The following is a 16,660-nucleotide window of genomic DNA, read 5'->3' as shown; positions in this document are numbered from 1 at the left end:
ATGGCCCGCGGGCCGCGAGTTTGAGACCCCTGCTTTAGACTCACCGCCTTACCTGACATTCTTTTCATGTAGCAACCTCCTCTGTAGATCACTCCTGTTCCATTCCTGTTTCCATCTACAATGAGAAACAGCTTGAACCTGATCTTAATCTATCAGCCTTGACCCTTTTCCATCGGCTCTCTTGTCCACCATTCTTCCATCCATCATGTCGGCCAACTCCAGTTTTTCCTCTCAAAGCCCCCACATTCAAAGTTCCTACTCTAAATCATTCACTCTTGCCTTTCCTTTTCATTCTATATCTCTATAGAAAAACGTCTTCATATTTCCCTGTGACCAACAATTGTCAAACTTCTACTGGTACCCTGTAGGTCAACAGCACGAGTGGTGGTTGTTGTTGAGTCGGGCCACGACTGATCCAGTATGAAAGTTCTGTTTGTGATTTCTATGATTGCTTTGGTTTTGGTTTTATGTCAGATGCCCGTACTAAAACAACCATCTTTGGGCATTGGACCAGCACATCAAAGTATTGGATTGTGCCCTCTTGTTGTTGCATTATTACGAAAGTAAACAGCTGGAATGTGTTTACTCTTTTAGAAAAAGTAAATGCTGCATCACAGGTACCTGAGGTTTCTTTGTATCCTGAACGGTTATAGGGTTAAAAAACGTTGTCAGCAAAGAAAGCTTGAAATGTTTTGAAAACAGGAATACTAATCACAAGTGGGTGGCTTGCTCATGTAAACTGACAAGATTGGATTGAGTTGACAGCTGAATCCCCAAAACAACAACTCTGCAAGTGCTGATTCTCCTTGGGACACATGCTGAATGGGCATAAGAAAAAAATGGATATTATAATTTAAAGGTGAAGAGGCACGAAATCTAAGAAACGTGATGGAGATCTTAAATCATATCTGTGTTATCTCCTATGACCTTTACTGACCTTTTTCCGTCTCTTTCCTCTCTGCACATGAATAGAATGAGTTATTCTACCGTCAATCCTGGGTCAAATAAAAAAGATAAAATCACTTATTTTACAAACCATTTCATTCACAAACTGATAATTCTATTTCTTCTCCCCAGGTAAAAGAAATGTTTATATAGATGAACATTTCCATAGAAGGAGTCATGGATGGAATTGCAGCAAAAGCTCTAAGTAGCCTTGAACTAATGATTATTTTTGCTTTACTTTTACATTTATCAGACCATGAAGACTTTTGTGTTCACCCGAATAGCTCAAGGACAGTAAACCTGTTTCTTGAGAAAGTTTACATTCTAAAGTACCAAAACAACATATTACATATTTTCCATTTATCTCTTGGGACTGCAGTCCCTCAAGAGACTTACACAAAATAGAATGCTGACTTTGCTGGAAACAAATCTGACCAAAATCGTTCATAGAAAAAGACTTTTATTTTTATAATCCTAAGAAAAACAGTGAACTACATTGCCACAGTGTTCTTTTGTATAGTTTATGTAATACTAAGAAAAATGAAATACACTTTTGCTGCACGACTGTTAAATTACGGGAGAAGCTGAGCTCCTATGTTGTGTAGTTTATGTAAATACTCAACTTTTCATAATTGGGTTTTTTTGTTTGTTTGTTTGTTTAATTTTAATGTACTTTTGAAAGTGTATATATATATATATGTGTGTGTATAATTAAATGTAATTTTATCGTACACATTCTTTCTCTTTTAACTGTTTGTTATCCAAATCATCATTCTAAGACTGAGGTTTTTTTAAGATGATAAAGTTCTGCCTAGACACTCCCAAGACTAAGCAAATAATTTACTTTAGCAAATTCTTACATACAATGCAGTAATAAATGACACCTTGTAGGAACTATGAAAAAGTAATCAATACCTTCCTAAAAGAACAAAAAACAAACAAATTATAATAAACTTAAGTGTCTTTTAGAAGTTAACGTCCATAAAAATGAATTGTTTGTGGGGTCATGAGATGTTTGTGTAAATAGATGGGAGGGTGGTTTGGGTTGTTATTTTAACATGTCTCTGTTTTTAACTGTCAAGTGCTTTTAGTATTGAAAGTATGAGAAATGCCTTTTTTATAAATAAAGTTTGATTTGATTTGTTAAGCCTAAATCAGGGATTGAATCCCACAATGCATCATGAGAGCTCTGCCCGAACTAGGAAGTGACTATAAAAACACATCTATTACCTTAAAAAAACTTTTGTCAGTAACCAAAACCTTAATAGCCCTACTGGAAATGTACAAAACTAAGTCAAATATTTCAACTTAAAAAAAAACAAAATCCAATGCTTTATGAGAGAAAAACCAATGAGAGAAGAGCTCTGATGATGTCATCATTCTGATACCAAATTTAACCCCATTTACAAATGGAAACAACTAAAACAAACCTTAGAAGCCAATTCTAAATAAGAAAATAAATGAACATTTTACAAAAGAAAAGAAATCACAAAATGCCAACACATCATGAGGAATGGGGGAGGTAGAATAACTTACACCCAACAACCCCAGCACCACATCATCCAACCAATGATAAAGCTCAATGCTGACACTGAAGTGAAAAGACACTTATTTCAAGAAAGATAGTTTTAATTTTTGTCTTGCAAGAAAAATCATTCACACAGAAGAGTAGCATAAAACAGAACCGTTCTTTTTTTTCCTTTTTTTCAGTTCATGTTGGTTTCCTTTTGACCCAGCAAAAAGATGTCGACCGATTGGATTCTTAATTTCCATGAAAGAGTGCTTTATTTTCTTGAAATGCATTCTGACCTTCACAATAAAAGCTCACAAAGGCATTAAGTCTGGTGTTATTCTCTGAAATAGCAGAGAAGTACAGCTTAAACTTTTCAAGTTTGAACTTTTCTAAAGTGACCAAGATCGCTTTTGCCAGGAAACCAGGGCAGGTTTCTTTCTTTCTTTATTTAATCATTTCTTCTGTTGTGTGTGTGTTTTTTTTTTTTTTTTTTTTTTAGGGACCTAAGAGGTTTCAGAGGTAAAACTGAGAGGGTGTCAAGGAAAGAGTGTGTTAGTGGGTCTTGATGGAAGTGGCTGCTATCTCAGCTTTCCTACTGGGGAAGCTTCTGGTAGTCATTAACCTGGTCGCTGCAACACTTTGGCATAGACTGATAGTGTATCCTCCTCCGTTGGGCCTGAGGGGTCAGTGGGATTTTTTATATAAAATATTTTTATATATAAAAATAAATACATTTCTATGACCTAGAATTTTTCTCCCGTTGCTCCATGGTTTTTATGTTCTGTTTTGCAGTATAAGAATATAAAGATTAAAACCCAAATACTCTTTAATATAGAAAAGTTGCTTTACCTGTGATTATGCTAGTCTGAATGCTTTTTTATGAAAGTAGTCTCTGAAGATGCTAAAGCTTTTTGCTAAAAATGCTGACGCAATTTACTTTAACTGCTGAACGGATTTGCTGAAAATGCAAAAGCTAATGTCAAATTTGCTAAAAGACCTGAAATTTTGTTAAAGAACTATAGAGGAGCTCTGAAGTTGACCCAATTTTCTGAAAATTTTGCACTAAACTTGATTAAAAATCCCTAATACACGTGTGTTGCATAAATATGAGCTAAACTCCTAATTAGCCCAAAAAAACCTCAGTAGATGCCAAATTAGCCAAATAAAAGCAAGCTTGTTGCTTAAATACTAGCTAAACTCCAAAATAGCCAAAAATTCCTCAATAGACTAAATTAATCAAACATGTTAGCCTGTTGCTAAAATAGAAGCTAAGCTCTAAATTAGCCTAAAAACCCTATTAGATAACACATAAGCCAAAAACGTTAGCATGTTGCTAAAATATTAGCTAAGCTCCAAATTTTTTGAAGATTACTATAAAAGATGAAAACATAGCCAGAATATATTTAAAGGCTTGTTGCTAAACTACTTACATTTTTTTTAATTTAAAAACTTTCATTCATTTCTTATGGACATATTTTGCTCAATATTTCCAAAACTATAAAGTTCATGAATACCAAAAATACAAGCAGTAATGTCCTGAATGAGCTGACATTTTGATACAAAGATTACTGAAATACCTGAAGGTTTGATTGAGTTTTTATGCGCCGAAAGGAGCTGGAGAACCACTATAGTCTGAATGCTCACTAAACATTCACACAAATAGTCCTAAATCTGTGATCAGTTTGTCTTATTCTTCTTTTTTGTTGTATCTGTGCGCTGATTTTATCACATTTGTGTATGTCTCCCTCCTATGTGTGTACTCTGACCTTAAATCACCTGCAGTGTAATGGAAAGGTGGCGCTGACGTGGTCAGGTTAGTCTCTCTGGTACACGCCGGATTGGATTGCCTGTAGTTTGCATCATCTTGCTTACATTGCCATACTCCATTGGTTCTAAAAAGCGAAAACACGCTCAGCCTCTTGAGTATCGGCGCACACGCATGGTCATGTTGACTCCCCCTGTCGTGCCTGGCAGACGCCGGCTGGCCGCTGGCTGTGTGAGACACTTCCAGCTCAAACACAAGCCTGAAACACAATGAATCCCAAACAAAAACCTGCTTTTTTCCCCCTTTAACCCTTTCTGCTTTGATGTTGCATTTTCTCTTTGCCAAACATATTGGAAGTCTGATAAAAGAAAATCAAAGAATGTGCTTTCTTTTTTCTGGTTATTATACATCTAATCCTCTAAAATCTATTTTTAAACTTTTAATTCAAAATGTCAAAAGGTTTTGCTTCTTCTTTGTTTCTTCTTGCAGCAAACAATTCGTCCTGCTTTCCAAACAGGAGGCTTAGCTATTTTTAGCATTTCATTTAGCATGCCAGCTTGTATTACATGGCCTATAGTGATGCACCAAAGTCAGGGAAGCAGGAAGAAATATCGCTCACATCTATTTTCACTATTTTTCACCTAATATGTCAAATCGCATTACAAAGCTTTATCTCGTTTGAATGTCAGGAGGCTCTAAGCTCCCCTCAGACTAGGAACCAGAAATGGAGGATGCAGATACTTCTACAGAAGGAAAATTCCTTTTAAGGAGTATTTCTTGGTAGGATCATGAATGCAGGTGTAATTCTCCAGGCTCTTGTAAATAAACTGCCCTTAGCTAAACGCTTCAGTCAGAGAATCACCCATGGATTTTCATTTTATTTCGAATTGCCGTCCTTAAGAGCGCAGCGTGCCTTCTCATTAGTGTTAATGATGCTGCGTGGGGTAACTTGAACTAGTAATTACTTCGTCTTTGAACATTTTTTTCCATCACAGGGAAGAAATCAGGTTCATTTAAACAGATCTTTCAAAAAAGAAAGTTTTTATTAATGTGAAAGTTTTTTAGGAATTTGTTTTTAACATCTGTCATCAAAAACTGAGGTAGTTTAAGTTTCTTCCTCATAGTAGCTGTTTTTACTTTAGTCACAGCTCTCGGCGCTTGTTTGTATCTCTTATAAATGACAAGTGCCTCAGAATTCAGCTTCACTCGAGCATCTCTGAAAAACTTTAGTATTAAATAAAAATGTAAATACCAATCACCATTGTGAACCACAGCTTGCAGAGAAGATTGAATTCTTTCACATGACCTCTTTTTTATTTAAAAAAAACTAAATCTTTTCATTATCAAAACGGTAATAACTGTAAGCTGGAAAACCTAGAACTGTTTTGTGCTGCACTTTGATTAAATTTAATTGCTTGTAAAATGCTTCAAGTAGATGCTTTGCCACCGCGTCGGTACGTTTGGCCTTGGATTGTTTGTTTTATGCAGCAAACATTTAAAGTTTGTCATCAAGGAAACAGTAAGGCCATGAGCTGTACATGAATCAGGGTCTTCTCTGGAAGGAATTTGACTAACAGTCAAGCAGCGTGCAAGGAGCGTGCGCTTCTCATTTGAACAACACTAACAGGCCTCTTGTGCAGAAAAATGTGCCGTTTCAGCCACTTCTCCCTTACATACCCACATGTGTTTGTTCAAGTATTCACTATGAGGTGTTGCTCACAGCATGCCCATTAAATGCCCATCAAATATATATATATATAATGCACATGAACCATTAACTGTATGCAGGGAACTGGATTGAGTGACCCTTCCCTCCTTTGCTTTCCAAACAGGAAGTACCTGCTGGCTCCAAGAAGCCAAAATCCCATAGACTTCTATTGAGAAATTGACAGTTATTACTTACTCGTTCTATTCGTCAGAATAACCATTCTTGCTCTGATGCTTTTTCTTAACGTCTTCTTGCTAATTCTATTTTTTTCATAATATATTTTTTTTCTTCATAGCGATCAATCAGAGGCCTTTGGAAAACCTTGAATGTTTGTTTGACAGATTCTCCTGACCAGCTTTCAGTGAAGGGGATGTGGCCTTCCAACAAGTTCATTCATGATTGGCGACAGTAGTTACCATAGAAACATTGACTCAAATCGACTTGGACCAATCACTGTCATCTGGTTCCAACATGGCAATGTCCATATCCTGGAAACATGGCCACTGAATTGGCTTCATTTTGCTGGAACCGGAAGTAAGTGACTTTTCTTTGGGTGACATCACACTCTCTCTGTCCAGTTCTCATATTTTTAGATTCACCAAAGGATCTAAAAACATCCTGTGGGCCACCTGCGTCTCCTGTATACATTGGCCCATTTTTTGCTTTCAGACGACTAAGGCAATAGTGACTAAGATCTAAGACTAAGACTTCTCTGCATTTAGTTACTTTAACTGCTATCAACGTGACTGCTGAGGACTTTCACTCTTCTGTCACATTAACAGTAATTCATTCAAGTCAGAAAAAGTTTGAGTTTTCCAGTGATTGCAGATGGCATAATTGTGATGTGTTCCTGCTGGTGGACGTTGATTGGATCTTGAGTGTTCCCTGAAAAAGCCTTGAGAGTCCGTTAAGGAGGCTTTGTTTTCTCCTTCATTTTCATGCAGTGTTCACTTTTGGGTCTTGTGCCACGTGCCTGCTGTACTCAGAGGCAAGGGCTGAAACAGTCAGTTTAATCAAAATATGCACAGTCTTCTGTTTTGTAAGCAAACAGTTGCTTTCTCCATATTCCCTTGTTTCTGCCAGAGATTTATGTGCCATCTCTGCGGCGTTCTGAGTAAATCGACATTACCACCAGATCTTCCTGTGATTGTAAATGTAGGTTCATGTTTAAAGAAAAATGTAAATAGACTTATTATTTGTCATTATACGTTGTACACAGTAGAGTGGTTGTGGGTGAGTGAACTTGGGTGCATCTGGAGGTGTTTCTGAATCTAAATGCACATGTATACACAGACTGTGTGTGTGTGTATACAGAGCTATCGCAACTGAAATTGATGTTTGGATTAAGATCCTTTGTGTGTAAAATGACAACAGATTGTTCTGACTGCTCGCATGCTGTTGCGTGAGAGCCTTTGATTGTCGAGGAGGAAATTTAGGGATGAAAGTTGAGAAAGTTGTCCTCCGCCGCTCCTGCTATTTATCCTCCCGCTCTCTGTAACACGAGTAGTTTTAGTGTTTTTAGGGTTTGAAGGAGCTGCAGTGATGGTGTTTACAATAGCCGCCGCTCACGCTTGTAGCTGCAGCTGCCCCGCACTTTGTCACTTTGCATTGCTGAGTCAACCGTGACTAAGGAGGCCGTTACACAAACACACACATACCCCGGTGTCCCGTGCTCCAGGTGTGAAGAGTGACATTGACAGCTGTAGGACTCGTTGAGAAATGTGACCATCATGCATTGTGCTCTCTGGCTCCTGCATTGCTCTGCGTCTCAGTGATTGTATGTTTTTCTCTGGTAAATGTATCTACATCAATCAAGGCTGTACCCATTGACTGTATATAGAGAACTGGACTGAGCCAATAACCATTCTTGCTCTGACACCATTTTTAACATGTTCTTGCTAATCAGAATTTTTTTTCAATATATATTTTCTGTAAGTCATTCAACTTTTAAACTAACCAATCAGATGCCTCAATAAAAGTATGGTTTGCCCCAACGTTGAAAGTTTGATTGACAGATTCTTCTGAGGCAGCTTTCAGAAGGGGTGTGGCCTTCCAACAAGCTCACTCCTGATTGGCGAAAGTAGTTGCTATAGAAACGACTCAAACCTTGTCTGAATTCCCTCCCTACTCTCTAACTATGAATAAACGAGTTAGTGCAGGAATAACTAGTGCCCTGGACTTTAAAAGCAATTCAGACACCATGCTCACTATTCTATTTTATTTTATGAGTGCCAAATATGATGTCACCACTTTCCAAAAGTAAAAACCCTAAACATTTTACAAAGTTTATAAATGAATACCCTGTATTCGGTAGAGAAAAACTTGGATAGTTTTTTTTTTAAAAATCACGAAAATTCACAGTTTTTTTAACATGAAAAAATTTTCAAACACAACACACACTGTAAAAAATGAAACATTGTATCGATTAAAAAAAAGCTCTGTAATTTGTTACATTTAAAAGAATATTAGTTTTTACCACATTAAACTTTAAGTTGAGTAAACCATCAACTCAAAATTTTAATTTGATGAAAACTAATTTTAAATATGAGAATTTACAGAACTGTTGTTAATTGATCCAATCTTTCCCTTTTTACAGTGCATTGTGGTCTATATCTGCACTGGTCCTTTGCAGAGTTGTAGGTCGTCTATCAGCACCTCAGGGGTCTCCACAGCGAATCAGCTCTTACTGATCCACATATTTTGGTTTGGCAGGATTTTTACGCCGGATGCCCTTCCTGACACAACCCTGTTTTTTATTTGGGCTGGGGACCGGCACAGCAACACGTTCTCATTTCCAAGTCGTCACATTTTACCACATTGTTAAGGACTCTCCACGTCAGACATTGACGTTTTGGATGTCCCCAACTTGTCGTTTTTAGAATTAAATCAAGGTCCCCCAATCTCCAGGCCACAAACCGGTAACCGGGACGAGGACCGCACCGGTATCCTACCTGGCCTCCACTTTGGAGAGCAAAGTTTCTCGCTCTTCTCGCCTGTCTAACTTCCCCGAGCACGGAGCTCTATGATTTTCAGGGAGGGGGTTATTTTGCTCTGTTCTACCGCTGTGAGCAGAGAGACAGGCATTATACAACACAGGGCTGCACACACACACAGTCAAATAAGCATGCTCTCCTCCTCACAGATAAATGCACAAATGTCGCAGCACGCAGGAGGGAAACTAAAGCTAAAAGCTGCATCTCAGATGTTTTCATCCTTCTCCCTTCCTTCCTGTCTTCACTTCCTTTCTTTTTCCCTTTCTCCTCTCCCCTTGTCTCTTCCCACTGTGCTGACATGCACCTACTGGCACTTGGATTTTCACTTATCCTCCCTACTAGTAATAGATTTTAGGCTGTACTATTCAGCCTGTTTCCAGGCACCCTGTTGTTAAAAGACACCTGCAGAGAGACAGATAAATAGAAGCATCAAGACGAAGGCAGTGCATTTGGCCTGTCAGCAGAGAGGGGGATAATCAGTTAGGTACTCAGTGTTGCTTTTCTTTCTTTTCATTCGTCCTTGGCTCAAAATAAACCTCTTTTTTCCTCACTTTTCATCAAATATTCATCTTGGCCTTTCCTCTGAATTAAGAGGACAACAATTGATTTTGTTTTAAGTTGGCATATCTTCTTCTGTTTTTTTGTTGAGGGTTTTGACTTGTTAAGGATGTTGCAAAAATCAGTTTTTTTTGTAACATTTCAAAAGGTAAGCCATTTTTTTCAAATTTGACTGAAGAGAACTTTGCAATTTTTCACAGCTTCACTTGCTTTGTTTACCAGCATAATACACTTAAATTGAAATAGTTTCTTTTTCCCTGAGGGAGTGTGGCAGAAGCATTAGATTAATCAAACATGCATGTGTCATCGAGAACGCAGTAACTGATTCCCCCTCCACCTTTTGTGTCTGAAGTTACTGTAAGTAACTTATGGATGTGTCACGCAGGCGTAGTCGGTCATAGGATCCGCTCCGCATTGTGTTTGGTAACAGAGGAAGCCACTGACAGCAGCGCAGTAAAAAGAGCAGAGGGTGCCGAGAACAGATGAACGGCAGGAATGTCGCCGAGGAAGAGGACAGACGCTGCCCGGCTGCTCGCTCCACGTGAGCGCGACACGTGTGGGCGTGCCCTGGTCCCCGGACACAAGCGAACGCCCTACCTGCCAGCAGGTGTTTGCACCCACGCGGGGGCAGACACCTGCATGTGGGTCACTGGGAGAACTTTTGAACAACTTTTTCTGCTTCCACTTCCTTCATTAACATTTTACTTAAAGGCTCACTCTAGTGAAAATTGTGTTTTTGATGTTTTTAACATGTTCTTATGGCATTTTTCTGAGGATGGAGGACATACAGTTGAGCAAAAAAGTATTTAGTCAGCCATCAATTGTGCAAGTTCTCCCCCATAAAACGATGACAGGGGCCTGTAATTTTCACCTCATCTATGAGAGACAAAATGAGAAAAAAAATCCAGAAAATCCCATTGTCTAATTTTTAAATAATTTATTATTGGGTAAATAAGTATTTGGTCAATAATAAAAGTTCAGCTCAATACTTTGTTATAAACCCTTTGTTGCAATGACAGCAGTCAAACTTTTTCTGTTAGTCTTCACTTGGTTTCACAAATTGTTGCTGGTATTTTGGTCCATTCCTCCATGCAGATCTCCTCTAGAGCAGTGATGTTTTGGGGCTGTCGCTGCAACACGGACTTTAAACTCCCTCCAAAGATTTTCAGTAGGGTTGAGATCTGGAGACTGGTTAGCCCACTCCAGGACATTGAAATACTTCTTATTAAGCCACTCCTTTGTTACCCAGGCAGTGTTTTTGGGGTGGTTGTCATGGTGACAGACCCAGACATGTTTCATCTTCAATAATCTTGCTGATGGAAGGAGGTTTTCACTCTAAATCTGACGATACATGGCCTCATTCATTTTCTTCTTTTACATGGATCAGTAGACTTGATCCCTTTGCTGAAAAAACAGCCCCAAACCATGATGTTTCCGCCCCCATGCTTTACAGTAGGTATTGTGTTCTTTGGAAGCAACTCAGCATTCTTTCTCCTCCGAACAGTAAAGTTCTTACCAAAAAAGTTCTATTTTGGTTTCATCTGACCATAGGACATTCTCTCAATCCTCTTCTGGATCATCCAGATGTTCTCTAGCAAACTTTAGACAGGCCGGCACATGTACTGGCTGTTCTAGGGGTACACGTGTGGCACTGCAGGGTTTGAGTCCCTGATGGCTCAGTGTCTTATTGATGGTAGCCTTTGTTACTTTGGTCCCTCTTTGAGTTAACCATTAACTCAAATTTATAATCTGATACAAACTAATAATTTAACAGAACTTTTGTTCTGTATAACATTTGTTTGGGGCGGCCGTGGTGCATCGGTAGGGCGGTCGACTCCTCATCGGAAGATTGCGGGTTAGATTCCTGCCTTACCCGCCCATGTGTCGAAGTGTCCTTGGGCAAGACACTGAACCCTGCATTGCCTCTGGTGGGAAGTTGGCGCCAGTGTTTGGCAGCGGAGCCACCACCAGTGTGTGAATGTGTGTGTGAATAAGTGAATGGGTCTGTGACTGTGAAGTGCTTTGGGCCCTCGAAGGAGGGTAGAAAGCGCTATACAAGTATATGCCATGTACCATTTGTTAATTGACCCACTGTTTCACTTTTTTCAGTATAGAATAAACAAGTCAAAGCAGAAATACTTTTTTCTTACAGAATACTCTCTAAATATTAGCTATTGAAGACAAAAAGATCAATCTTTAGCTGTAGGTATAGGGGGGCGAAATCTTAAAGACAAATGGTTTTGTGGTCGAGGGCATGGTCATTTCAATGACCGTTTGTTTAGTTGGGCTGTAGATTCTACCTGTTCAAACGTATCATCTTTACTCTCTTATTTGATTACATTTCTGAACTGAAAAAGCCTCTTGAACGACAGTCTAAATGTCCAGATGACCCTTTTAAAAAGCTGTTTTTGTCCTTAACACTGAAGTGTGTAATTCAGACTGGGACTTCAAGGAGATCAAAAGGTGTCATAGAAAAATACCACTGACCAGAAGTGGAATATTTTAACACAATCACACACAGATTTCTAAGAAAACCATTGGAACTATTACACGATCAGGACAGGTGTCTTCAGTGACATGAAAGACTCCCCCACAGAGTCAACCTTGATTGATGCTTTCAGTTACAACTAGAATAACCGAGTCACTTTAAACCTTTCTAGGAGGTGATCATTAAGAGGCTAAAAGCTTCTTTCTCCAAATTCCTCAAAAATATTCAAAGTGCTTTGGTAATTAAAGTAGAAAACGTCTCAAAATCACCACGAAGGACCCCATCCTCCTCTCACAGACAACTGTGGCTCTGTAGCAATTTCTGCTGCTGATCTGTCAGAAAACCAATTATATATTGACTCTAAACTGCAGTTATTGCTTTTACCATAAAGTATTAAGTTACTTGACTTTATAAATCCTCCACAGACACAAAGCATTTCAGTTTAGTGTGCAACTCATGGTTATGTGACATTATCCAACATCACTCCATGTTATGTATGACTTTTTGAAAAGCTTTAACACAAATACATCTCAGTGGACAGTCCGTGTTATAAAGTCTGGTGGATCAAAAGAGCAAACATCGGAGAAGAGGAGGTTTCCTGGAACTAATGTATTGACTCCATAGTCTGCTGCAAGGCCAGGTAGAGCGAAGCCAGACAGTGTGCATGGTTCAGAGTGAGTCCAAAAAGAGCTGCATGAGTGGATGAGTCAGATTTTTGTTGGCGCTGAGCGAGTGCGGAGCGGTCCATCATATGTAGAGCACAGCATGAACCAAGTGATCATTTCAGTATTATGTTTAAATGTTTATTTGTATTTAATCCTTTCCTAGTAGGAAAACAGACACTTTGGTGTAATAGGCAAAAAGAAAACATACTCGGCCTTAAAATACCTTTAAAATACCTTAATTCACAGAACAAAAATCTAAATTGTGACTTTAAAACTGTGAATCATGTAGAATTGTGGCCTGACTGAATCCTTGCATCCCTATAAACTGGGTATCCCTACCCTTGGACCCTCCCTCTCTGAAGAAAACAAGTATTTGGATCTATGAACCCTAACAGTGAATCTGGGTCATTATTTTAAGTTTAAATTGATTCAAAAAGGTTAAAGTAACCAACCTAGGCTGATTAAAAAAACAAAAACTAGTATTTTTTCATTTTTTTATAGTCTCATAGTCTTGCTGTCCATGACTAATACATTTTAAACTGTGAAATTTGTTGTAAAAAACCAAACTACCACACACGTGAGAAAATAATATTAAAAATGAATTGATAATACACTATTTAATGACAGCAACCATTTTTAATACATTCCCTATGTAATGTCCTCGTCCCTACCCTGGTTGTTTCACATTAAACACAGGTCAGTTTGACTGACTTCAGTCATAAAGTTAACTTGATTAAAGATTCGTCATAATATTATGATCAATTCTTTATGATCAGCCTTCCTAACTGACTGAAATGGCATCCTATTATAACATCTGTCTCGAATGAGATTTCCATGAGCCCTCTCAAGGTAATAGAGATTGATTTCCAGCAAGAAAAGTTTCGTGTCAACTTTCACATACCATGTGATGAAGGTTCAAATCAAAATGACCAAATCCTTTAACTCTATTTGTTTAGCAATCAGTAGGTTCGTCCTTGAAATCCATCACGCTTTCATAGAAGTATGTAGAAACAAATCCGAATCCAATCAGATTAATGATCAGTAGAGAGTTTATAACACAGACAGTTACCAAAGAAACACAAGCAGCAGCTGGGAAAACTGACAGAAGAAGCAACAAACCAAAAACTCTGACCTCTGTAATGAAGAGTAAAGCAGTCATTGGTTCATACAGAACACCTCACCTTTACCTCAGACTTTAACATGCAGCCTAACAGGAATGTTTGTCGAACAAATGAGGCTTCAAGTGAAACAAACTGCCTGATTTACATTTTTTTTTCAAGTTTGATACCTTAAAATGTTCCTTAACTAATGGAAATCCTCTCAGTTAGGGGTGAGTATTGGGGATATGATACATATCACGATACCCGCCTGATGATATGATATGTATTATGATATGTTTTTCCCAAGACTATACCAGAAAAATTTTTTAAAAAGAGTGGGACTTAGAAAAAAACTACCTGAATATTAATTCATTGTAATAAAATGGTAGAATTTTAAGAAATATCACCATGTCAGCATTTTATATTGATCCAAGTATCATGAAATAAAGTATTGCGATATATCACCATATTGATTTTTCCCTACTTTCATTATTCAATATCTGCCATAATCTCACCATGCAGAGCTGCACACATACCTGCATCCTGACTGATAGACACTCATCTGCACTAGCAGATGGCAGATTTTTATGAACACCTTCATCCACAAGCTGTCTGGAGGAGCACCACGCTCCAAACACAGAGTTTATTACCCACGCCGTAGTCTAAATAATAGCCGGCTCCAGAGGGACGATGGAGAATCTCAGAGGGTGAACAAGAGGAGGAAAAGATTCCTGTCTCATAACACCGTCATCACGGCTATGGATCCTAATATCAAGAGGCACTAATGGGTGCATTTCTAAAGATAGGTAATGATTAACGGCAGTGATCCGTGAAAGACGGTAATGCGGCCCACCTCCACAAATAAAATGGAGACTCCGCTGGGACCCAAAGGCAGAGCAAATGATTAAGCTAATTCATGTGTCAAAAAGAAGAATATGAGGACCACGTCTTTGTTGTGCCTTTCTTCGTTTGATTACTATTTTAAACTCAATACTCTATGTAAAAAAAAAAAAAAAAGTTCTTTTGATCAGCTTAACTATAGTAAATTCAGAAGAAGACATGTTTTGATTTTATTTTGAATATTTTATCATGGAAACACCTTATCTGCTAAACCAAAATACAATATGAAGGCCAGCCGAGTACCAACCACATTTTCTGTTTATGACATTGTTAGCTGACTGTTGTCTGTGGCTTCCTTCGGAGCTCTGTAAATGTAATCCAAACTCTGGGACAATCCAGGTGTGACTGGGCTAATGAACTGCATTTTCCTATGCGGAATTACACAAAAATTGTGAATTTATGTCTTTTGTTCTCAAATATCAAAGTGAAATTATCATATAATACCCATTTATCCATTTTCCAAACCTGCTCCATCTCTTTTGGGGTCACGGGGTTGCTGGAGCCTATCCAGTGGAGTACACCCTGAACATGTCGCCAGTCTGTTACAAAGGCCACAACATGAACACAATCTGACTGTGAAGCGCCTTGGGCCCTCGAAGGAGGGTAGAAAGCGCCATACAAGTACACGGAATTTACCATTTTAACATTTAAGCTACATTCATATTGCCTTCTGCAATGCGCATTCACGTGATCACTTCCAAAGAAAACTCTTTGTAAAAGCACGTACATGTACGTTTCAGGCTTCTACATTCAAGACTCTCTTGTTCCACCGTAGCTACGATCATCTTTAAGACTGTTTTGGGGTTCTATGTGCAAAACTTACAGCCAGGTTGAACTTTGAACAATCGGGGACTGCTCCTGTCAGTTTATTATTATGGCCCGCAGCATCAGGTACTGATGGCAAGGACCATATTATTTTTGCAAAAACGTCGAAAAATGATTTATCTTGTGTTTCCAATGATAGAATATTCCTGATCTCCATCAAAATCCGACCTCATCCAGAGTCCAGCCTTTGCTCTGAAGCAGATTCATGGTCTGAAGTTTTCAAAAGCGTTTTCGGGCTGCATTGTTCCTTCTTTGTGTGAACTCTTGAGTCAGGTCAGCACTTATCACCGGCTGCTTCTTCTTTCTGATTACTGCATAGAACGAATCTAAAGCCTTCCTGTCTGCCGTCTTGACTTCTCATGGTCATCCTTGAGTTTGTGCTTCTGGTGTTCTTTAGTTTTTCCGTTGTGTTTGAGGTTAATCAACACATAAAGGTTTCATCTTGTGCTTCTGCTAATAAGGTACTCAAAACCATAACAGGTGTCTTTGTTGTGCGTACTGTTGTTGTGGTCACTGGATTTGATCCAAGGTTGAGTCTACAACAATAAGTGTCTGTGTCCTCACAGCAGCCGTCATTCTGACATGGCTCAGGATGTGAAATGCAGCGAATAAAAATGTGTTTTCTCCTCCGCAGGAGCACTCGATCCACACCGCCGGCGGTTCTTCCTCCATCCTGATTGGCTGGTTCAGCGTGGACAGAGAGGCGCTGAAGAAGCTGGGGATTGGGCTCGCCGTGGCGGCGGCTATTTTAGCCTTCGTTGTCGAGAAGTTGTACTGAGTTCTTCCTCCAACGAGACGTCGACTTTGTGAAAGATAGTTTGTATCTTCACAGAGAAATAACTGTTTTGATTAAAATTGTCGATAACATTTTTAGGCTTTTCGTCAAAATCTGCTGCAAACTGTCGGATTTTCTCTGAAAGCTGCACTCTTTAAAAGTGTTTGTTTTGTACATTTGTAGTGCTGCTCTCAGAGAAGCTAAACAAAACTCAACACATTGAGAGGTTTTGAAGGTTGAAACTGTTGTGCAGCTAAAGAATGCATCCTTATTTTATTTTATTACATTGCATTCAGTCGTTTCGACCTTTCTTTCTCGAGCCTTTATTTTTGAGAAGGACACACACAGAATCTTTTTAGAGTTTCTATTATCAATGTTGTTTTATTGTGTTTGTTGCATGATGCAATAAAGATGAAAGAATTCTG

At 38.7% G+C, this 16,660-nt stretch overlaps 1 protein-coding gene across 1 annotated transcript in view; it reads left to right on the top strand.

Moving 5' to 3' along the window:
- cdkal1 (CDK5 regulatory subunit associated protein 1-like 1) overlaps nt 1–16,660 on the top strand; it is a 251,564-nt gene extending 234,904 nt beyond the window's left edge. Inside the window, exon 15 of the mRNA XM_024268289.2 lies at nt 16,095–16,660. Coding sequence (XP_024124057.1) covers nt 16,095–16,238 — 144 coding nt within the window. The 3' untranslated portion in view covers nt 16,239–16,660. The remainder of the gene's footprint in view (nt 1–16,094) is intronic.

This window comes from Oryzias melastigma, linkage group LG16, assembly GCF_002922805.2.
Source record: "Oryzias melastigma strain HK-1 linkage group LG16, ASM292280v2, whole genome shotgun sequence".
NCBI lineage: Eukaryota > Metazoa > Chordata > Actinopteri > Beloniformes > Adrianichthyidae > Oryzias > Oryzias melastigma.
The sequence above is the reverse complement of the archived record's forward strand: the minus strand, read 5'-3'. Positions and strand labels throughout refer to the sequence as shown.